Here is a 24043-nt window from a genome sequence, read left to right on the forward strand (position 1 = left end):
ATTCCCCTTCTGGCTTCACCCCCCCCACCCCCACCCTGCTCCTCCTCCAGTCATTCCAACACGAGCGGCAACCGGAATTAACTCAGAACGAAAAACAGATTCTGCACAACAAAGAACAGATCTATCACAATGATTCAATGTCGGTCAGTCGACCTTCAACAACAAGTTGTCTGCCAGGCGCCTACATCAAATTGAAATGAAAGTGAAAGAAGAAGAAGCAGTGAAGATGCTAGAAGAAAGCCACACCAAGCGTGATCACCGGGCAGATCTGCATTGGTACTTTGCATTTTAGATTGAAGTACAACGGCTAACAACACATTATGAAAGCCGTACCTTTTGAAAAATGAACGAATGTCCAGCGTTTTCCTTGCGCTTCGGGCGCTTTCTTCGTTTTCCCTCGCTTCCATCTTTGAAAAAGACGCGATACGACTTTTCCAGACTTCAGAACAGAAGAGTGCCAAAGAGTGCTCGATATGGTCAGGCTACACACCACCGATTGATCAGCCTTGGAATCAGCTAAAATAGATCTGGGGAAAAAAACACATAGCAAATTTAAAAAGAGCACTCTGTCGCAACTTGTCGCAATTTCGCCTATCGCAAAATCGGCTTCCCTTGTCGCAAAAAAATGCGACAATGCGACAGGTGCCCACCCCTGATGTAAAGGGCACATTGTAAGATTAAGCCTATGGCCTAAAATGTCTACCCTTTATGTGAATAAAATGTTCTAAGTCTAAGTCTAAGTCTAAGTCTCTCTCTCTCTCTCTCTCTCTCTCTCTCTCTCTCTCTCTCTCTCTCTCTCTCTCTCTCTCTCTCTCGTCTTCTTTCTCATTTTGCTGTGTCAGTATCAATGTACAAATACGGAGTGGAGTGCCTCAGTGAATAGTCAACAAATATAAACCCTGTCCTCTTCGCAAGAACTGACACGCGTTCTCTTTGCCTTCATTATAGTACATGCGAACTCTGCCTGTTCAGCTACACAAGTTCGTTCGATACAGAGTTCGCATGCACCTGTGCGGGTACACAAGTTCGTCGCACCCTAAAGACGACCTTTGATTATAAACACAAACTGTGTTCTACCTTGACGCATCTTCCTTCAAGGCGCTTGCTGACGATAGGGTTTTTTTTATTTTTAGGTCTTAGTGACATTATTTCAGTGGTACTAGTGGTGGTTGTTTGTGTTTGTGTGTGTGTGTGTGTGTGTGTGTGTGTGTGTGTGTGTGTGTGTGTGTGTGTGTGTGTGTGTGTGTTAACAATAAAATGAATGGCAAGGGATATCCTCTGGCAGAATTAACATGAACAATTTCATAAACATCTGTTCAGTAGTTTGTCTAAACACACACACACACACTCACATACACACAGACGTGACCCTCACCTCCTCCACCATTCCCAATCTGCCGGAATACATTTTAGTGAAATGCTGACTTGATGCAACAACTCAAAACTTGTTTGTATGTCGTGTGCCTGTGTCCGCCACAATGCATAACTTAGCTCAGCAGGTAACTGGGTAAATTAGACAGCACCAACCAGGGTCGATCTTTTTTAGTACGCATGTACTCTTGATACAGAATGAAAGTATATTTGCACCAGAGTAACACACCTCGGCGACATGCACAGCACAGCACTGTCTCAGCGAGGTCGGTACTGGATTGCTGTGGTTTTCGGCGAGGGGAAAATAACCTGTGTTGTGAGAAATCGCTTGTACTTTTTACAGTGATTTCTGAACTCTTCACATTTCTAGCTGCGACTGTGTGTGTGATTCGTTGTGAGAGGAAGAATTCCTCGACAGCGCTCTACGCTTTAAAAACTGAGCAGGCGAGAGCAGCACCGGTAAGGATTACACTGACAAGTTTCAAACATGTTGATGTAACAGATTTGATAAATAAAAAAAACCAACAGGCAGGTGTATCCTCTTTCTGTGTTGCTGTCTGTATAATAGTTTCAGTTGGTCTATCCATCTATCTATCTGTGACTGACTGATTGACTATTAGGGTTTAACGTCCTCTTAGACCAACTGGTCTATATTGGGACAGGTTATTGGTAATACGCTGAAGATATGGTGTGATACTTTGATTCGAACAAGCCCGCTGTGGCTGTCTTCTTCGACACACCAGCATTGGGGTTGTCTCGTCAAAGTATCGAAATACGATCATGATAATCAGAGACGAGAGATGATGCATGCGTGTCTTCGTGTTTTCCAAGCCCAGAGACTTTCGCTGTGAACGTGGGATCTTTTTCGTGCAAACGGGGGTGTTCGGACACCGAAGAGAGTCTGCACAAAGTTGACTCCGAGAAATAAATCTCTCGCCGAACGTGGGGATCGAACCACGCTGATAGCGACCAACTGGCTACAAAGCCAGCGCGCTACCTACTGAGCTACGTCCCCGCCCCAATCTGTGACTGTCTGTCGGTATCCACCAGTCTGCCTGTCTGTCCCTATATGTGTGTCAATCAGCATGTCTGTTTGTTTCAGACTGTATGTCGTGTGTTCAGCCCTGCGTCTGTCTAAATGTATAAGAGCGTTTGTGTGTGTCTGATTTGCTCTCTTAGCTATAGCTTGTGCGCCATCAGTAATCGTCTGCCTGTGCCACAGGAGGTCGTGTCAAAGTGCCGTGGGCCCTGGGCCAGTCGATGTAAGCGGCATTGTACCCTAAAACATTTTACTGCAGGAGTAATAAACAGCAGAAAGTTATTGTGTATAATAATTGGATGGACTAGCCCCGGGCAGTCGCTTTGATACAAACACCTGTGGTCTTTGTCAAAACGTTCACGACACGGGTCTTTTTGTCATAAAACTTGAAAGGCAAATATATAATTAAACTGCCACAGTAAGTCTCCCGTAAACCATCACAGATACTGTCAGGCTTTTACACACAGTACAAACACCCTTTCAATTACACACTCACCGCTTTTGAACATCCTAGGTGCCCTCCGTAAAGAGCGAGCAATTTTCAAAGAATTTATTTTTGCGTGGTTTATCTTACCCCTGAGCCATCGCGAACCCGTGTGATCCCGTGTGATCCAGTTTTCTTTTTTCACAATGTAGTCGTCAGTTTGTGATTTCAATGGGACTCGCTGTAAGCTCATCTGCAATAGCACGTTATTGTGTACCTCTGAATCTAAACGCAACAAACGGCTGCGATTCGCACGAACTAGAGCGATGACAGTTGACTGTTCAGAGAAACGCGGGGCGCTAGGCCGGCACAACTGTCGTCTGCTACGAGAAAGACGGTTTGCGTGACACGTTTCCGGGCTTTTCTTTTTTCAAACTTTCAAAACTTCGAATTGTACTGATCTTGTCTTGATCATGAAAAAAGAATTCTTTTATGATTTAAGAATGTTTGTGTAACAAGATGTCAATTTATTATCTAGATTTTAAAAGTTAGTTCTAGCGCCAAAACGAGGCGCCTGATTTACTGATCAGAGGGTCCACAAAAATACATTCTTTGAAAATTGCTCGCTCTTTACGTGGGGCACCTAGGATGTTCTCTAGCGATGAGTGTTTAAACGAAAGGGTGTTTGTACTGTGTGGAAAAGCCTGACAGTATCTGTGATGGTTTACGGGAGGCTTACTGTGCCTTTAAGGTTGGAAGCAGCCTGCATGCATTTGAGGTAAAGGGGACAACAAATGAGGCTGAAAGTCGCTTGTTCATTTCAGTGCTTGCTATTCTCTCCGATGCCAGGAGATTGGTTCCGCGTAAGTCTCACGAGTATTGTTGCACAATAAGAGCTCAGACGTCCATTCGTTTCTTAGATCAGTCTATCTAAGGGTCCGCACTTTACGGCCGAACAGGTGAATTTAGTTACGGTCAGCGACTGATGACAAAATTAGGCCAGGTGTGCCAAACAAGCAGGGAGGTCTAGTGAGTGTACGTGACTTGACATCGTCCCTTCTACTGTATCAGTCACACAGGTTTCAGTGTCAATGGACCTTAACGTTGGTACTTATGCACCGTTCAGGGCATATGCACTTTGCGAGGACACTAGGCTGCGTCGAAACATGACGAAATGGTCTTCTGTCTGTATGTCTGTCTCTCAGTTTCTCTCTCATTTTTCTCTCAGTGTTTGTCTCTCTCTCTCGCTCTCTCTCTCTCTCTCTCTCTCTCTCTCTCTCTCTCTCTCTCTCTCTCTCTCTCTCTCTCTCTCTCTCTCCACCCCCGGCCCTCTCTCTCTCTCTCATCTCTCTTTCTCTCTCTCTCTTTTTCTCTCCTCTCTCTTTCTCTCTCTCACTCTCTTTCTCTCTCTCACTCTCTCTCTCTCTCCGCCCCCCGGCCCTCTCTCTCTAATACTTTCTATCACCTTTATCTCTTTCCGTCTTTCAATCTTCGCCCCCCCCCCCCCCTCCCATCTCCCATCACGTCTTACTGTGTTTGTGACAGGATTTTCATTTCACTTAGAAGAAAAAAAACACGTTTGTTATCAAGCAGGCAAAAGAAACGTTAAAAAGATAAACACACACAAAGGGAGTCCTACTTAAGCTATACTGAATTACTAGCTGCCTTGCTGCACACGAAAACACAGCATCCCAGTTCAGTCCTGTGAGAAAACAGGTGAATAGAAATAGACGAATCAGTTTCCGAAATAGCTGTGTCGGTGTTTATATGAGATGTGGAAGACAAAGAGAATTGTACTTCTTGAAGGTAGGGCAGGTTTACCGTGTATGGCTTAGATGGAATTGCCAGTCGAGCCGAAACGCAGTCGGCGCTACAGCAAATATACTGAAGCATATATATGTTCACTGTGGTGCAAACGGCGTGCAATAAACGATGTTTGGAAATAACTCTGTCGGGTTTGTATGGGTTGTAAAAGAGTGAATACCCTTGCTTTTAGTCGAACTTTCCCACGTGAAAATATAGCCCTGTCACCAGCGGATAAGTATGTCTGAAACATGTGAACAAGGAGCATGTGTAGAAAGCTTGCCTCACTAAAAGCAAGAACATTCACTCTTTCACTACCAATACAAGACAGAGTTATTTCCTGAGTTCGTCCATTCCCACTTAGCAATATTGGCTTATACTACTGTTCTTTTGAATGATCGTCAAGAAATGCAACTTTTCCACAGGCCATACGAACCTGGATAATGACAGTTATCTCCCGTAATCGTCCATTTGGCTGTCGCATGGCTGACTATTGTAAGGAAGTCTGACAGCGAGTACACGGATTTTCCTTTCTGTTTTTAGCAAAATGGTGCTGGGATGGTCGTCGATATCCCCGATGGCCCAGGCGGCGGTGGTGGTTGTGGTGACGACGGTGGTGGTGCAGTGCATACGGTGGTTGCTGTCGTATCGCACCTACTTCAAGTTCTTCATGAATCTGCCTGGGGAGACTGACTTCAGCTGGGTGTGGGGCAATCTGCATAAGGTGTGTTGTTGTTTTGTCTCTGTCTCTGTCTGCCTGTCTTATTGGTCTGTCACGCTGTCTCAAATGTTGTCGGTCTGTGTGTCCGTCTGTCCACCCCTCTCTCTCTCTGTCTCTGTCTCTCAGTCTCTCTGTCTGTCTCTCTCTCTCTCTCTCTCTCTCTCTCTCTCTCTCTCTCTCTCTCTCTCCATCTCCCTCTCACGGCACGGTTGGCCTAGTGGTATGGCGTCCGCCCCGTGATCGGGAGGTCGTGGGTTCGAACCCCGGCCGGGTCATACCTAAGACTTTAAAATTGGCTATCTAGTGGCTGCTCCGCCTGGCGTCTGGCATTATGGGGTTAGTGCTAGGACTGGTTGGTCCGGTGTCAGAATAATGTGACTGGGTGAGACATGAAGTCTGTGCTGCGACTTCTGTCTTGTGTGTGGCGCACGTTATATGTCAGAGCAGCACCGCCCTGATATGGCCCTTCGTGGTCGGCTGGGCGTTAAGCAAACAAACAAACAAATCTCCCTCTCTCTCTCCATCTCTGTCTCCCTCTCTCTCTCTCTCTCCATCTCTGTCTCCCTCTCTCTCTCTCTCTCTCTCTCTTTCTTCATCTGTCTCCCTCTCTCTCTCTCTCTGTCTCTCTGACCTCTCTCTCTCTCTCTCTCTCTCTCTCTCTATCTATCTCTCTCTCTCTCTCTCTCTCTCTCTCTCTCTCCCCCCTCTCTCTCTCTCTCTTACAATAATGATAATAGCAATCTTTTTCTTCAGAATTCTTATTTTTAACTATACATCTTACTCTCCGAAAATGATAAAACGGAACAATGACCTTTTCCAGTTTCGCCATCTAAATACAACTCAGCGCATCGAGTATTTCAGCAAGCTAACGATTCGTCACCCCAAGTTCTACCGAGTCTGGATTGGCCCTTTCCGAGCTGGCATCAGTCTCAACCACCCGGATTCCGTGCGAGATCTGCTCAAAACATCGGGTAGGTACTGTGTGTGTAAACTGGTACAATATCAACCAAAAAAGTAAGAACTGTGTCGGTCGAATCAAATTCCTGCAAACTTCTATGGCCATTTCGGCAAACATGCATGGTCATTTCGGCAAACATGCATGGTCATTTCGGCAAACATGCATGGTCATTTCGGCAAACATGCATGGTCATTTCGGCAAACATGCATGGTCATTTCGGCAAACTGTATTGCCGTGTCGGCAAACTTGTATGGTCATTTTGGCAAACATGCATGGTCATTTTGGCAAATTGTATGGTCATTTCGGCAAATAGTATGGCCATGTTGGCAAATATATAGGGCTAGACCGGCTCACTTGTATTGCCATTTAGGCAAACTTGTATAGCCTTTTTTGCAAACGTGTATGGCTATTTCGGCAAATTTGTATCATGGCCATTTAGGCAAGCTTGTGTGGCAAATTCGGTAAAAGTGCATGGCCATTTTAGCTAAATTGTATGGCCATTTAGGCAACTGAACTTGAATGGCAATATGGTCAACGTGTGTGATCATTTTGGCAAAATGTTATGGCCATTTCAGCAAAATTGTATGGCCATTTTAGCAAAATTGTAAAGCCTAAAACACCAATGTACCATTTCATGCTTTCAAGCTTTTCTTGTTTCTGTTTCACCCAGAGCCCAAACCGCCACAGTACCGGTTCGCGTTGCCGTGGCTGGGGGACGGGCTGCTGATCTCAGAGGGCGCCACGTGGGCCCGCTCCCGTCGTCTGCTGACCCCGGCCTTCCACTTCGACATCCTCAAGCCCTACGTGGAGGTCGGCAACAGGGCCTCTGACATCATGCTGGTCAGTGCCACTTTCGGAGTTTGATAGTACAATTGTACAGTAATTTATCGTACATACGTGAGGAAGACCACCCATGTGATAAATAAACCATCTCTTAACACGTGTGTATATCATGTAAATAAGGTCTGCAACAAGGGCCTCCGACATCATGCTGGTCAGTGCCACTTTCGGAGTTTGATAGTACAATTGTACAGTAATTTATCGTACATACGTGAGGAAGACCACCCATGTGATAAATAAACCATCTCCTAACACGTGTGTATATCATGTAAATAAGGTCGGCAACGGGGCCTCCGTCATCATGCTGGTCAGTGGGTCTTTGTCTTTGGTGGTAACGTTGGTATTTGGTAAATCTTATTTTCCTTGGGGAATTGCCTCAAGGAATTGGGACTGCTATCCCTGGGGAAAAAATCCTAAAACAAATTGTTTGTGAAATTGTCTCGCTTGTGTCTCTGAGCAAGATTTTGGACTATTTGTCAGATAAGTTTACTTTCTGTATTAGGCCTATAAGTTTTTGTCTGTCTTTCCACTTCAAAGACCGTAAAATACAAGAAATGTCCGGTTAATACAAACTCTGCGTTTACCAGGATCATCCTTTTAGATTAATTTATTTATTTATTACATGGCTTACTTCATTGAACACGTTTAATGAGATAGCTTACGACATAAAAAGCTAAGAATGAAGAGCAGAAATTCGTATGTAATGTAATTGATCGTCATAATTAACGTCGTTTATGACGTCATTTCAGAGCAAGGTGACGAAATACGCGGATGAAAAGAAGAGCATAGAGATGTTCAGCAACATCAGTCTGTGTACCCTGGACACTATACAGCGCTGTGCCATGAGCTACACAGATGACATCCAGGCACAGGGGTGAGTGAGACTTAGTTTACGATTGCTTGACCAAAATGTCAATCAATAAGGGCGTGACAGTGCCGCCTCAACTTTTATAAAAAGACGGATATGACGTCATCAAAGGTATTTATTGAATCAATAAGAACAAAACCGTTTAGAGACGTCATTTGCAGAAACTCTCATGTGAAGTTTCAATGAAACAATGAGATCACAACTGAGCCACCTCGTTTAGTTTAAATGATAAATTGAAAAACTTATTTTTAAAACGATAACATGGGGATATTATCTGGAATACCTCACATATGAAGTTTCATACAGATATTTCTGGTAATTGTTCTGGAATTGCTCCACATACAAACACACACAAACACTCAAACACACACACGCACACATACCGAACACACACGCACACACACGCACACACACGCACACACACACACACACACACACACACACACACACACACACACACACACACACACACACATCAAACACACAAAACATCGACATCTTATTTGATGTATGGTTTTATCAGCTCCATTGATGACTTGTTGGTTACTGGAGCTTTTTGGTTTGTTAGTTGTGTTTTGTGTTATCACATATCATTTTGTTTACCACATATCATTTTGTTTATCACATATCATTTTGTTTATCACATATCATTTTATCACTGAAGTACATTCGCCAGCTTTTTTTTCATTCATAGCTTGTAGTCAATTGAATTCTCTTTCATAAAATGTGTTTGATCGTTCTGGGATGAGTTAGTGAATTGCAAATAAAAAGGCACAATCTCACTCATGAACGATCTAAAGATTTGTTTTGTAGGTATTTGCTTATACCTTTTCAAAAAGATGATAGTATTGTCGATCAAAGACACATTCATTCTATGGTAAGCGGATATGTTTACCACCACAAATATTTTACAATACTTTCACATATATGACAAAAGAAACCTTTAACTTAAACACACGCTAAAAATCAACAGTATGGCTACTGCCTGTGCATGTTTTTACATTATTTTAGTCAAGTTTTGACTAAATGTTTTAACGTAGAGGGGAGAATCGAGACGAGGGTCGTGGTGGTGTATGTGTGTGTGTGTGTAGAGCGATTCAGAGTAAACTACTGGACCGATCTTTATGAAATTTTACATGAGAGTTCCTGGGTATGATATCCCCAGATTTTATTTTCATTTTTTTGATAAATGTCTTTGATGACGTCATATCCGGCTTTTCGTGAAAGTTGAGGCGGCACTGTCACGCTCTCATTTTTCAACCAAATTGGTTGAAATTTTGGTCAAGTAATCTTCGACGAAGCCCGGACTTTGGTATTGCATTTCAGCTTGGAGGCTTAAAATTTAATTAATGAGTTTGCTCATTAAAGTTGTCATTAAAATCAATTTTTTGCAAACAGATTTAAAATTGATTGCATCGTATTCTTCATCACATTCTGAATCTAAAAATATTACATATGTCATGTTTACTCTTAAAATGTGATCACAATTAACGAAAATAGAATAATTAGTCTTACGATTAAAATGTAAGAAATCGATCCAAAAATGATGTCATCTTATTCGTGATCATTTCCTGATTCCAAAAACATATAGATATGATAGGTTGTATTCAAAACAAGCTCAGAAAGTTAACAAGAATACAGAAAAGCGCGCTTTCCTGCTTAGCACAATACGCTACCGCGCTAATCTGGCGTGTCAATATCACTACGTTTTGCACGTGGAAGGTGAGCGATTTCCTTCACGCGGGGATTGACGAAGCTGTACTGTCTTAGTGAATAAATACAGTGCGTTCAGTTTCATCCCGTGAGTTCGCCGACAGCTTGACTAAATGTAGTAATTTCGCCTTACGCGACTTGTTTGTTTTAATTTAATCTTGCAAATCTGCTAAATTAATTCAGACAAAAATAACACTCTGCAAACAACACAGCCAGACTCTTGATGTTTGGTATGTGTCCAAGCACAGGAGCTTGTATCCAATCGCCGGTCGATCATTATTTACTCCTTATTCCATATATTTACTCCTTATTCCATACAGTCTCCTTACTACTACTATTTACTACATAGTAGTAGTAAGGGTAAGCACGCAGCAGTAAATAATTAGCATGCAAGAGTAAATAATTATCGACCGGGGGTTGGATACAAGCTCCTGCGGTCCAAGTGAAATGATGCTGTTATTCCAGGTAAAAGCCTGGACAGGTCTGTCAATGTGAATATCATCGTGTGCGCGGAATGGTGTTACTTTAAATGTGACTATCGGGCGGGGATGTAGCTCAGTCGGTAGCGCGCTGGATTTGTATCCAGTTGGCCGCTGTCAGCGTGAGTTCGTCCCCACGTTCGGCGAGAGATTTATTTTCTCAGAGTCAACTTGACTTTGTGTGCAGACTCTCCTCGGTGTCCGAACACCCCCGTGTGTACACGCAAGCACAAGACCAAGTGCGCACGAAAAAGATCCTGTAATCCATGTCAGAGTTCGGTGGGTTATAGAAACATGAAAATACCCAGCATGCTTCCTTCGAAAACGGCGTATGGCTGCCTAAATGGCGGGGTAAAAAACGGTCATACACGTAAAATTCCACTCGTGCAAAAAACACGAGTGTACGTGGGAGTTTCAGCCCACGAACGCAGAAGAAGAAGAAGAAATGTGACTATCGTGCGGTTCGTCTCACCATCTCAGATCTGGCCAGGCTGTTTTACATGGGATAAAATAAACCATTCCGCCACTTTAAAACTTACCCAAAATTCACAACTTTTGTGCTTTCTGTTCAGAGAAGAGGACTTTTTTGGATGAATTAATTTTCCCCAAAAGCGGCGTATGGCTGCCAAAATGGCAAGGTAAAATTGGTCATACACGTAACAGCGGTGGGAGTTTCAGCCCATGAACGAAACCAACAAACAATGAATGAATTTCTTGTGGTGATGAAATTGAAAACGTTCCACTGACATGTGTTGCAGGGAGTCTCATCCTTACGTGCAGGCCGTCACGGAGCTGACCGAGCTGTGGACATTGAGAGGACGGTATGGACCCGACAAGCTCGCCCAAGATCCCTACCCCATCCTCCCCCCCCCCCCCATGACAAACACCCCCTCCCGACCCTCTGGCAACCGCATTGCCCCCCCCCCTCCCCCTCGCCATCTGCTCTTTCTTCTCTGTTAAGCGCAGGCACACCTAACATGTTACATCTATATACTGGAATAGCAGGAACCGCATATTTCTGGTATTTTACAGGTAGAAATATGAAAGGCTCGATTATGAGAAATAACTGGAAAATAAAATCGGCGACCGGTCACCACTACCAGTTGATATTTTGTTTGCCCGACTTTTTCCCATATAGTATTTCAATCAATTGCTTTCACCACGAGTGGACATGACAGGGTTTTAATGAGATCCAGAATTCGTGAAGGGATTGGGTCAAATTCGGCTTTCAGACCCTCCATCTTAAGACTCAATCACTTACAAGACCTATATTTCTTCAGAAGACTGGTTGGTCCGGTGTCAGAATAATGTGACTGGGTGAGACATGAAGCCTGTGCTGCGACTTCTGTCTTGTGTGTGGCACACGTTATATGTCAAAGCAGCACCGCCCTGATATGGCCCTTCGTGGTCGGCTGGGCGTAACAAACAAACAAACATTTCTTCAGACTTGTAAAGGTCGTAAAATAGAGGTACGAACAACTGTACCGGTCGTTGACCCAGATTCCCATCAAGGCTCAGCTGCCATCATGATTGCAACACATCTAAAGCAATGAAATATGGTAACAAACGCATATTACTATAACAAAAATTTGAAGCGTAATTGATTCCATTACAAACGCATACTCTCTTTTTATTGAAGCATAATTATACTGATTGTGTTTAGGTAAATGAGGCTGTACTTTAGATGTAATTCTTTTTCTATTGTCTAGACTTTAAAGGATTTTGTTATCTTCGCATTGTCTGCCCTGTAGGCGTAATTGTAGTTATGAACTGTTAATTTGCTTTTGTTCTTTGCACTCTTGAGCGTTCACTGTGTGGTATTTACTATCTTTGTGAGCTGTTGGTATTGTTTTGACGTTCTCGCAACGCTCTTTCATCGTCCTTTATTGGAAAGAGTAACTTGATGGCAAATTAGGCTTTATAGAACTCGAACATATATATATGGATGTCCGTAAGAAATTTTTTTTTCAAACTTAAAGATACAGTCCCCGGTGTACAAACAATCATGCACACAGCCCCAGAATGATTGTTCAGGCTTGCACGTGTGATAAGAGCAGGGGGGGGGGGGGGGCGGGGTAAGAGAAAGGGGGGGGGGGGGTTGTGGGGATGGGGACGGTGGAAGATACAAAAGCAAAACAGAAGAATCTAGAGACAAGAAATGAAGAAAAACTTGCAGGTAACTAGACAAGGAAAAGGGAAAGATAATAGCAATTAATGCAACACAAGTGTGTAAAACAGACAGACATTTGTTTAACCTGACAAGATTGTGTAAGTGACACCCATGTCAATCTGTGAGAGTAAGCCAGCAAAATGAAAACAGCTCCTCAGCAAAGAAAGCAGTTGATTGTTGTATGAGTCCAAGCAGAGGCATCATCACTTGTAAATACCGGCACGGTTGGCCTAGTGGTAAGGCGTCCGCCCCGTGATCGGGAGGTCGTGGGTTCGAACCCCGGCCGGGTCATACCTAAGACTTTAAAATTGGCAATCTAGTGGCTGCTCCGCCTGGCGTCTGGCATTATGGGGTTAGTGCTAGGACTGGTTGGTCCGGTGACAGAATAATGTGACTGGGTGAGACATGAAGCCTGTGCTGCGAATTTTGTCTTGTGTGTGGCGCACGTTATATGTCAAAGCAGCACCGCCCTGATATGGCCCTTCGTTGCGGCTGGGCGTTAAGCAAACAAAAACAAGAGGCGAAGCCTTCAAGGCTCACGGAAGAAATCGACAAACAGTAACACAAACTCAACCACTCCGTCACACATACACACACACACACACACAGTAAGCATTGGTGACACTGTGCAAGAAAGAGAGACTCTAGATCTGTCTGTCTCCATGTAGCCTACTTACAGACACGACTGCCAAATAGTCTCGGCCCGCTCAAACTAACAATGACCGAGACATTCCTTCGCGTGACGTCTAACCCTCTTACGCCATAATGTGACGTCTTCAAATGACGAAATGTTAAAGTTTCTACCACAGACATACACACGCACGCACGCACATACGCACATACGCACATACGCACATACGCACGCACGCACAGACAGACAAAGTTACGATCGCATAGGCTACACTTCGTGAGCCAAAAACCAAACAAAACAAGAGGCGAAGCCTTCAAGGCTCCCGTAAGAAATCGACAAACAGTAACACAAACTCAATCACTCCGTCACACATACACGCACACAGTAAGCATAGACACCGTGCAAGAGTGGGAGACGCTAGATCTAGATCTGTCTGTCTGTAGCCTACTTACGGGGACACGACTGCCACTGAGATCGACACTGCCCTTTCGACAGCGCTTCCTCGCGCAGACACTGAAAACACGCTGTGCAGGTCAACCTGTAGGAAATCTCCTTTGGTATCTTCTTTATCTATTTTTTCTGGAGCCGCTACGAAACCGAACAATGTGAAATCGTCTTCCCCGAATCGGCGAATGCAGCTCGGTTGGAACTGAGAAGTGAATCTATACCACAATGCTTCACGCGATCTGACCCAACCTTGACCCCTGACCTGGTCTACATACCACACACAACACAAACCAGTCACCTGTTTTTACCCCCCCCCCCCCCCCCAAAAAAAAAACTCACCACCACCCGTTTTCTTTGGATACACACTTTATCTACATACGTGCCGACGAAATGTTGATCATTGCTTCAATACTTTGAAGCTGTTGCTTGGATAATAACCCGGTAAAATTAGTATTTCGGTGTTCAGCCAGTCTTTCTTACAAACAGACACACACATACACACACCCACACACGCGCATGCATGCACGCACACACACACAGGCTCACACACACACAGGCTCACACACACACATACACACACACACACACACACACACACACACACACACACACACAGTGACTCACACAGATCTCATACATACAAAACTCATACACACATAGACAGACGGACACACACACATTTACAAACAAACACACATACACACACAAACATACACACAAACTCATGCACACACACACACACACGAGTACACATACACAAACAGTAACAATAACACATGTGCACAAAATGAACACACACACACACACACACCGCGCGAGAGAGAAAGACTACAGGGAGGCATGACGTCATGATGCATTAATTGACGTCAAACACTTTTGACCGTGACGTAATCTTCTTATGCGAGCTTTGTCCATAGTCTTGGATAACCACACACACATAGACTCGGAAATGTTAAAGTTTCTATCACACACACACACACACACACACACACGCACAGACAGACAAAGTTTAGCATCGCATAGGCTACACTTACGTGAGCCAAAAAAATCACTTGTAAACCCCTGGTAGATGTGAGGTGTTGTACAATAGAAACCTCCTTTAGAATAGTGTATCAAATATGAGTTATCGATACACATATTTGAAACAATATCTGCATTCCATTGTGCACAGAAACCCACTGGTGTACAATGACGTCATTTACGGGATGACGAAAAACGGTCGCCGGTTCAAGGAACAGTGTGACTTTGTGCACAGCATCTCCGAACGCGTCATCAGGGAGAGACAGCAAAGTCTGGTACGTTTTGTTTTTTTGTCTGTCTGTCTGTCTGCCTGCCTGTCTGTCTATCTGTGTCAGTGTGTCACATTATGACGTCTTCTCGAACTTTGTATCGCTTTTAAGGTCAGAGATTTCACTTTCGATCGGAGGGTCAAGAAGAGACGTCTTGGTTCGTTCTTCTGCGTTCGTGGGCTGAAACTCCCACGTACACTCGTGTTTTTGCACGAGTGGATTTTTACGTGCATGACCGTTTTTACCCCGCCATTTAGGCAGCCATACTCCGCTTTCGGAGGAGTCTTGGTTCGTTTAATCGGTGTCGTTTGTCTTTAAACTAATCATGTACACACTCAAGTGATCTTGGCTAAAAAAAAAAAAAGGAATTCAAACAACTGTTCAAACAAAAATCCAAAACCTGATAGACTGCTAACGTTCCAAAATTTAGAATAAACAAGTCGCGTAAGGCGAAAATACAACATTTAGTCAAGTAGCTGTCGAACTCACAGAATGAAACTAAACGCAATGCAACGCAGCAAGACCGTATACTCGTAACATCGTCAGTCCACCGCTCACGGCAAAGGCAGTGAAATTGACAAGAAGAGCGGGGTAGTAGTTGCGCTGAGAAGGATAGCACGCTTTTCTGTACCTCTCTTTGTTTTAACTTTCTGAGCGTGTTTTTAATCCAAACATATGATATCTATATGTTTTTGGAATCAGGAACCGACAAGGAATAAGATGAAAGTGTTTTTAAATTGATTTCGACAATTTAATTTTGATAATAATTTTTATATATTTAATTTTCAGAGCTTGTTTTTAATCCAAATATAACATATTCATATGTTTTTGGAATCAGCAAATGATGGAGAATAAGATGAACGTAAATTTGGATCGTTTTATAAAAGAAATATGTTTTTTACAATTTTCAGATTTTTAATGACCAAAATCATTAATTAATTTTTAAGCCACCACGCTGAAATGCAATACCGAAGTCCGGGCTTCGTCGAACAATACTTGACCAAAATTTCAACCAATTTGGTTGATAAATGAGGGCGTGACAGTGCCGCCTCAACTTTCACGAAAAGCCGCGCCGGATATGACGTCATCAAAGACATTTATCAAAAAGATGAAAAAAACGTATGGGGATATCATACCCAGGAACTTTCATGTCAAATTTCATAAAGATCGGTCCAGTAGTTTGGTCTGAATCGCTCTACACGCACGCACACACACATACAAACACACATACACCACGACCCTCGTCTCGATTCCCCCCTCGATGTTAAAACATTTAGTCATAACTTGACTAAATGTAAAAACCAAGAATGGCAGGTATATGGCACGTTTATTATTGAAAACAAAAGTGTAACGTTTTGTTTTGTCAATAACAACTGGGACTGGGTGGCCGAGTGGTAACGCACTTGCGCTCGGAATCGAGAGGTTGCGTGTTCGACCCTGGGTCACCAAATACCCGTGTGACTTGGAATAACAGGCCGTAAAAAGTAAATATTCGCCGTAATGGCTTGAGATTTACTGGCCGATGTGAATGCGTGATGTATTGTGTAAAAAATTCCATCTCACACGGCAGAAATTAATATGTAAATCGCCGTGAGCTCTTGTGAGAAGGGGCGATTAATAAATGTCCATTATTATTATTATTAACTGTTCAAACAGGAGCGGGACGGACCCCCCAAGAAGCGTTACCTAGACTTTCTGGACATCCTGCTGACCGCTAGAGACGACACAGGCAAGGGACTGACCCCTCTGGAAATACGCAACGAAGTGGACACCTTCATGTTCGAAGGTATGCTTTGTGTCGTCTCTTGTCTTTCAGTATTGTCAAGTAAAGTCAACGGTTTATTTCAATGGACATCATCCTTATAGTATACTTACATGATGGTTGGTCTTGCTCGGTCGCTGCTTTGCTTTTGGCTGTGCAGCAGTCAGCACAGCAATGTCATGGTGCTATATAATTATTTACAGAGCTACAAAGAATATATTACCCGACTTTTGAACATTTGCAAAAACAAATCGTTACTATGAGATAATGTTAGTTTCAACAACCAACCAACCTATTTGGGACAAATAGGACACACTTCAAGTGAAGTCCATGCTCAAAAGTCTAGTTATGGACTCTGTAATCAATTGCACTTGAACAAAGCAGCATGCACAGAACATACAATCGTGTGTGTTTCACGGGCAGGTCACGACACGACAGCCAGCGCTGTGTCCTGGATCTTGTACTCACTGTGTGAACACCCCGAGTATCAACACAAAGTCCAGCAAGAGATTGACACGGTTCTACAGGGAAGAGACTCCGACGACATTCAGTGGTGAGTTGGGACACTTTGATATTTAGCTTTGGAGCTAAGTGACCCCGAGAGGCTAAAATACCAGACAGCAGCATGCTAAGGAAAGTCAAGGTGTGAGGGCACTCTCTTGTATTATTTTACCACCGTGGAAGTGACGTCACATACTTTTGAGATTCATTTGGTGTGATGACGTAACTCGCACGTGGCTTATTCTGGAGATTGCCACATTTTGATGTTTATTTCACGCGATAAGAGACCCCTCGAAGTTTAAATACGTACCAGACTTCAGCATGACAAGGAAGATATGAAGGCAATCTCCCTAATGTGCACCGTGAAAATGACATTATTTTGGAGTACAGTGGGCTTTTGACTTTGATTCGCCAAGACCTCTTTACAGGTCCATATTAGGCGCCATATAGACCAGTTGTGAATTTGTCTTTATCTAATTTTTGCTGAATGTCTACCATAGCTGATTTGCTCCAATTAGGCCTGGCAATTTACAAAACAGGAAACAACTACCACGCATAAAATGCAGCTTCTTCGCAAGCAAACTAACTAGATATCAGCATGAAACAAAAAGTGGTCCATATTAGGCGCCCTTCCCCTAATTCTGAAAGAGAAATCAACTGCCTGTTCCTCTCATGTTCTGTCCTGTTTTCGTGATACTGCCAGAGCCTCACTACTATATCTTACTCCAGTTATTATTGTGGTATGATGATACGATGTCAGCGGTTATGCTGATAGCAGTGGCATTCTGTTACCATTCGCTGGTGTGTTATACCTGTTAATGTTTTGTCCACACTTATTAATACATCTTTTACTGAAAATGTAGGTTTAAACGTGGTCGACAGGTAGAAGAAGATGCGTCAAAAACAATTTTCCCACGATTTGATTACTCTTTTTAATAGACAAAGTTGATATATTGTTAAAGATGTTATCTCTTTGGTTACCAGGGGAGATCTGACCAAGATGGACTACCTGACGATGGTCATCAAAGAGGGCATGAGGCTTCACTGCCCCGTACCTTTCATCTCTCGTCGCCTGACCAAACCGATGACGGTGGAGGGAGTGACGTTGCCCATTGGCACATCGTGTACCATCAACATCATGAACGTGCACCACAACAGTCTGGTGTGGCCGGACCCCTGGACCTTCCGCCCTGACCGCTTCCACCCTGACCACATGAAGGACAAGGACAGCTTCGCCTTCATCCCTTTCTCCGCTGGACCCAGGTCAGTGGTGTGTCTTGATGGAAAGGGGAGGGGTTGGTGAAAGATGAAGAAGTTGAAGGTAGAGGGACACCGATTTGAAAGGTACTCGTGGACATAAACATTTTTTTAGTTCGCTGCAAGAGCTACACGGTACGGTTTTGGGTTTAGAATGTTGTCACCGATCATCAGGACTATTACCTCAAATGAATGTTCTGAACGTTCAATCATTAAAATTGTAAACGCTTTGTTTGGGTATACTTCAGGTGTACTTCGCAGACTGTACATTTTCAATTTCTTACTGCATGCCGTTGTCTTTGCTTCCTCCTTTTCCCCCCAAGACTGTATTTGCTGGATTACAGACCTGAGTAGCCTACTTTAATGTTCACGTGTTCCATATGCCACACGTATGGATAACCGTCAGTACTGAAAAAGTACACGGTTCTCCGAGGCTAAAGAGTATGCATAACGCAGTTGACGAGTTGTTCCTCTAATCACGTTCATTTCATTACATGTACTTGCATAACTATCGGAGCACCTGTGTTTTCACACTTGTAACAAGACCACATAGGCCTTTGAGAATTGAAAAAAAAGCAAACTTGATTACAACATCCTCTATGCTCCGCTCCCCATGACGGCTATTTTCTTTCCCCAGAAACTGCATCGGTCAACACTTTGCCATGAACGAAGAGAAGGTGATGCTTTCCAGACTCTTGAGAAGGTAAGTCCTCCATCACTAGTTTTCACGCGGTGTTAAAGGTAATAGTAAAATTCCAGATTGTGAATATTCCACAGCAAGGTAGACTACAGGGTGTAGACCTGTATCGTTTAGTTTTGCTATGTCAAGAAGGGCACAATGTGAACTTTGCAGATTACAAAAACATCGCTAAAGGCGGGGTCCTGATTTGGCCTATATGGTCCGCTGGACCCAAAAAGCAACAACAATCAATCAATCAATCAATCGCTAAAGGCATACGTGCAACTTTGCATGCGAGGACATTGCTGAATTGCACTCCGCCAGTGCTTACGTACATTAATATGCAAAGAACACATCGTCCACTTTCAGAGTTTATTTATTTATTTATTTATTTATTTGGCGTTTAACGTCGTTTTCAACCACGAAGGTTATATCGCGACGACCACTTTCAGAGACAGCGTGACTCATTTTGTAAGCTTCCTATATGGAGACGTTGTAGTCTATGGGCACTTGCCTGCATTTAAGGTGAGTACAATCTGAATTATTAGAGACTCAGGCCTAGATTACTCCTCGTGGGCGTTATGACTAAGACATGTGGCTGTTCGCCTTGAAGGTTCTTCTTGTAGATTTTGTCCGAGTAATCTTGAGCGCCATCTCTCCTTCTTTCTCCGACAGTTTTATGTTGTACATATTCCTATCCACTCGTCCCCTTCCACATTATGTACAGACACAAACACAGATACAGACAAACAGACACACACGCGCACACATGGGGCTTCTTTGTCTTCTTCTTCTTCTTCTTCTGCGTTCATAGGCCCTGAAACTCCCATGTACACTCGTGTTTTTTGCACGTGTGTCCTTTTACGTGTATGACCGGTTTTTTTCCCTGTCATTAAGGCAGCCATACGCCGCTTTCGGGGGAAGCATGCTGGGTAATTTCGTGTTTGAATAACCCACCGAACTCTGACATGGATTACAGGATCATTTCATTTAGTCTTGTGCTTGCGTGTACACACGAAGGGGGACAAGGCACTATAGCAGGTCTGCACATAAGTTGACCTGGGAGATCGGAAAAATCTCCACTATTAGCCCACCAGGCGCGGCCAGGATTCAAACCCGCAACCTTCCGCATGGGAGGCTGGCGTCTTATCCAGCAGAGCATTGGGCCCGTCACACATTGGGCTAACTCTGGAGTATGCCGCTTCATTTTATTCACTGCTGAAGACATACTTGTTGAATTTTGTTTCCAGGTATACGTTCAGCATGGACCCCAAGTACCCGGTGGAGAGGAAGATGGCCGCCATCATGAGAACAGAGTCTGGCATGAGGATGTTCGCCACGCCCAGAACACCCACTTGCTGAACACTATACGCCCAGAACACCCGCTTGATGAACACCAAACGCTCAAAACATCCACTTGATGAACACTCTAAGCCAAGAACACCCACTTGATGAACACGACAGGTTCAGAACATCCACTAGATGAACACCACAGGCTCAGAACATCCACTTGATGAACACTATAAGCCCAGAACACACAGTTACTGAACATTATTCCCCCCTCTGCTTCTTTCTCTCTGTAAACTTGTAGGGCTAGTTATTTTTCGGTAACTTACCCAACAACCAAAATCACTTGAATCCTCGATAGCTCATGGGTAGAAACTGTACACATTGTGGATCTACTTTTTGCGACTCAAAAGTTCAGAACACTCTCTAATGTACAAAATATACATTTCTGGAGCAAACAATACAACCATTGAACACATGAATCTCAATATAAAATCCATGATTTGGTTGTTTTCCCGTCGAACGCAGAAGAAGAAGAAGGTTGTTTTCTGAATTCCGATCTGCCGTGCACAATAGTTTATCGCTTGCAAGATTCCAAGGAAAAGTAACTCTCATACTTTGTTTAGCGACACGAGTAGTTCCCCTTCCAGATTTCGGCTGCATCGACGAGACTGCAATCCGACGGTCAGTTTTCAACAATATTTCATTTTATAAACAGATCACACGCAATCAATTGCAAACATTTAATCAACTTAAAGAACATGCAGCGGTTTCATACACTAGTTTGCCCCAGAAAACTAAACTTCATACAGTTTTTAACGTTGGAACACGGGTGTAAAACTTTGTCTGCGAGTCACATTCGAGGAAAGAACATTTCCTGAGCGATACCAAAACATGAACAAAACACACACTATCTGCCTTTACCGCTACAGCAGAATGACAACATAACTGTGTACTTGATTTTTGTTCAAAACATGGAAACTGACAAGAAGTGTTAACAGAATTGAATGATTTGCACGGAACTATACAACCGCGCATTAATCGATCGCCTGCGCAGGTAGACTGGTTGGGTGAATATGATTCGATCAAACTTTCGCACAAAAACTCCTCTTTTCTTTGAATAACTGAAGAAAGGAGGAATAAAGAGGTTACATACCTCGTCTCAGTGATTATCAAAAATAATGGTCTCAGTTCGCGGTCATGAAAAAGCTCGCTGAAGCTCGCATTTTTCATGATCCGCGAACTTCGACCATTATTTTTGATAATCACCGAGACTCGGCATGTAACCTCTACCTATACGCCCAGAACACCCACTTGATGAACACCAAACGCTCAAAACATCCACTAGATGAACACCACAGGCTCAGAACATCCACTTGATGAACACCACACGCTCAGAACATCCACTTGCTGAACATTATAAGCCCAGAACACCCAGTTACTGAACACTATAAGCCCAGAACACACCTTGGTGAAAGTCACACACGTAGAAAACCCATCGATTTCATTTTGTTCACCTGAACGCTATACATCCAGAACACTATGCACACAAGCTCGAGCCATTATAGCCAGAATCAAATCAGCCGTTGATGTTGACCGGTTTCTGTGTGTGTGTGTGTGTGTGTGTGTGTGTGTGTGTGTGTGTGTGTTTCCATAGTTATTTTACTTGCATTTCAATTGTCTTATCTTTTGTTTTTGTAGTTAATAGTGCATGCGTGTGGTTTGAATGTAACACAGTGTAGTTATGATGTTGTTGTTGTTGTTGTTGTTGTTGTTAATGTTGTTGTTTTTGTAGATCTTTACTCACCAAGGCAAAGACAGCAACATTTCAATATCAAATTTTCGCCAATAGAGGCTTCCTCGGGACAACCATTTTGGAAAGCAAAGTTAAAAAATAAAAAAAAATAAAATAAAGCAGAGCTGAACAAAAACATGAAAAGGTTGAAACATAAAACATGAAAAGGTTGAAAAATGAAACACGAAAAGGTTGAAAAATTAAACAGACATATTCTACGTAGTGGTAGTTATTGCTTTTTTTGTGTGAACATATTTTTCTGGAATGTAACTAAACATTTCACTAAAACGAATGGCTGTGTGTTCATGTGCGTGTTCATCCTGAACTCAGGTCAACTCGGATCATTCTCTCCTTGAGTTTCAAACCCGCAACCTTCCTTGTCTGGCAAGGAAACTGATTTTTTTTAACATATTTAGAGCTTTTTGTAATGTGTTATAGATGTAAGCAGATTTGCGATCGTCGATAATGATTTTTCATGGTGTTTTGTAATTTTTAAATTACAGAGGAATTTTTATTTTAGACAGTTTCAAGCGAGCTATTTTTCGCGGATGTATTTACTGTGCAAACAACTCTAAATATGGCATAAGTGTCACGTGATAATCAACCGTTTGGTTTCGACGCTCGCTGGAGCAGACGATTTTTTGGACAGTGATGCAACCATATATTACGGTCTCCTTCCAGCAGCAGTCCCAAAATTTCGACTTGTTTTGACCTTAGAACGATGTCTTTATCACGCACTGTCGAAGTCGGCCAATCTGCAATCATTTTCGTCTCGCGAACACTGCTCGTGAACAACATAATTATGGGAGATCACTCTGTATTCTGGTTTTGATAGATTCGCGTAGGACTTTCGCGTCCGGTCAGAGAGACAACACTGGCGATAGCCGTGGAGCGAGGATTATCAGAATGGTGCGTGTTATCATTAGCGAATATCGCCAGCCCCATGGTCGTGTTATCATTAGCGAATATCGCCAGCCCCATGGTCGTGTTATCATTAGCGAATATCGCCAGCCACATGGTCGTGTTATCATTAGCGAATATCGCCAGCCACATGGGCGGGGATATAGCTCAGTTGGTAGCGCGCTGGATTTGTATTCAGTTGGCCGCTGTCAGCGCGAGTTCGATCCCAGGTTCGGCGGAAATTTATTTCACAGAGTCAACTTTGTGTGCAGACTCTCTTCGGTGTCCGAACCACCACCCGTGTATACTACATTGGGTGTGCACGTTAAAGATCCCACGATTGACAAAAGGGTCTTTCCTGGCAAAATTGCTTTGGCACAGTTAATAATTGTCTACCATACCCGTGTGACTTGGAATAAGGCCGTGAAAGGTAAATATGCGCCGACATGGCTGCAATCTACTGGCCGTATAAAATTTCATCTCACACGGCATCACTGCAGAGCGCCTAGAACTGTACCCACGGAATATGCGCGATATAAGCCTCATTGATTGATTGATTGATTATCATTAGCGAATATCGCCAGCCACATGGTCGTGTTATCATTAGCGAATATCGCCAGCCCCATGGTCGTGTTATCATTAGCGAATATCGCCAGCCACATGGTCGTGTTATCATTAGCGAATATCGCCAGCCACATGGTCGTGTTATCATTAGCGAATATCGCCAGCCCCATGGTCGTGTTATCATTAGCGAATATCGCCAGCCCCATGGTCGTGTTATCATTAGCGAATATCGCCAGCCACATGGTCGTGTTATCATTAGCGAATATCGCCAGCCCCATGGTCGTGTTATCATTAGCGAATATCGCCAGCCCCATGGTCGTGTTATCATTAGCGAATATCGCCAGCCCCATGGTCGTGTTATCATTAGCGAATATCGCCAGCCACATGGTCGTGTTATCATTAGCGAATATCGCCAGCCACATGGTCGTGTTAAAGGGAAGGGAAAGGGTATGTATGGTTGCTGTATTTAAATACCCAGAGTGCAAAACTAAAACACTTTAAGCAGATCTTGAATTTTCATTTTACAATGCTGCACATAACATTCC

At 43.4% G+C, this 24043-nt stretch overlaps 1 protein-coding gene across 1 annotated transcript; it reads left to right on the forward strand.

The window, feature by feature from the left end:
• Positions 1-1601: 1601 nt before the first annotated feature.
• Positions 1602-20795, forward strand: LOC138961795 (leukotriene-B4 omega-hydroxylase 3-like). The gene is made up of 12 exons (XM_070333468.1): positions 1602-1830; positions 5181-5361; positions 6179-6329; positions 6987-7156; positions 7906-8030; positions 10975-11037; positions 14636-14759; positions 16410-16539; positions 16939-17068; positions 18001-18279; positions 18911-18976; positions 20203-20795. Exons 2-12 carry the CDS (start codon positions 5185-5187, stop codon positions 20312-20314), a joined length of 1527 nt encoding a protein of 508 aa, XP_070189569.1. The 5' UTR covers positions 1602-1830; positions 5181-5184; the 3' UTR covers positions 20315-20795.
• Positions 20796-24043: the final 3248 nt, after the last annotated feature.

This window comes from Littorina saxatilis, linkage group LG3 (assembly GCF_037325665.1).
Source record: "Littorina saxatilis isolate snail1 linkage group LG3, US_GU_Lsax_2.0, whole genome shotgun sequence".
Classification (NCBI taxonomy): Eukaryota; Metazoa; Mollusca; class Gastropoda; order Littorinimorpha; family Littorinidae; genus Littorina; species Littorina saxatilis.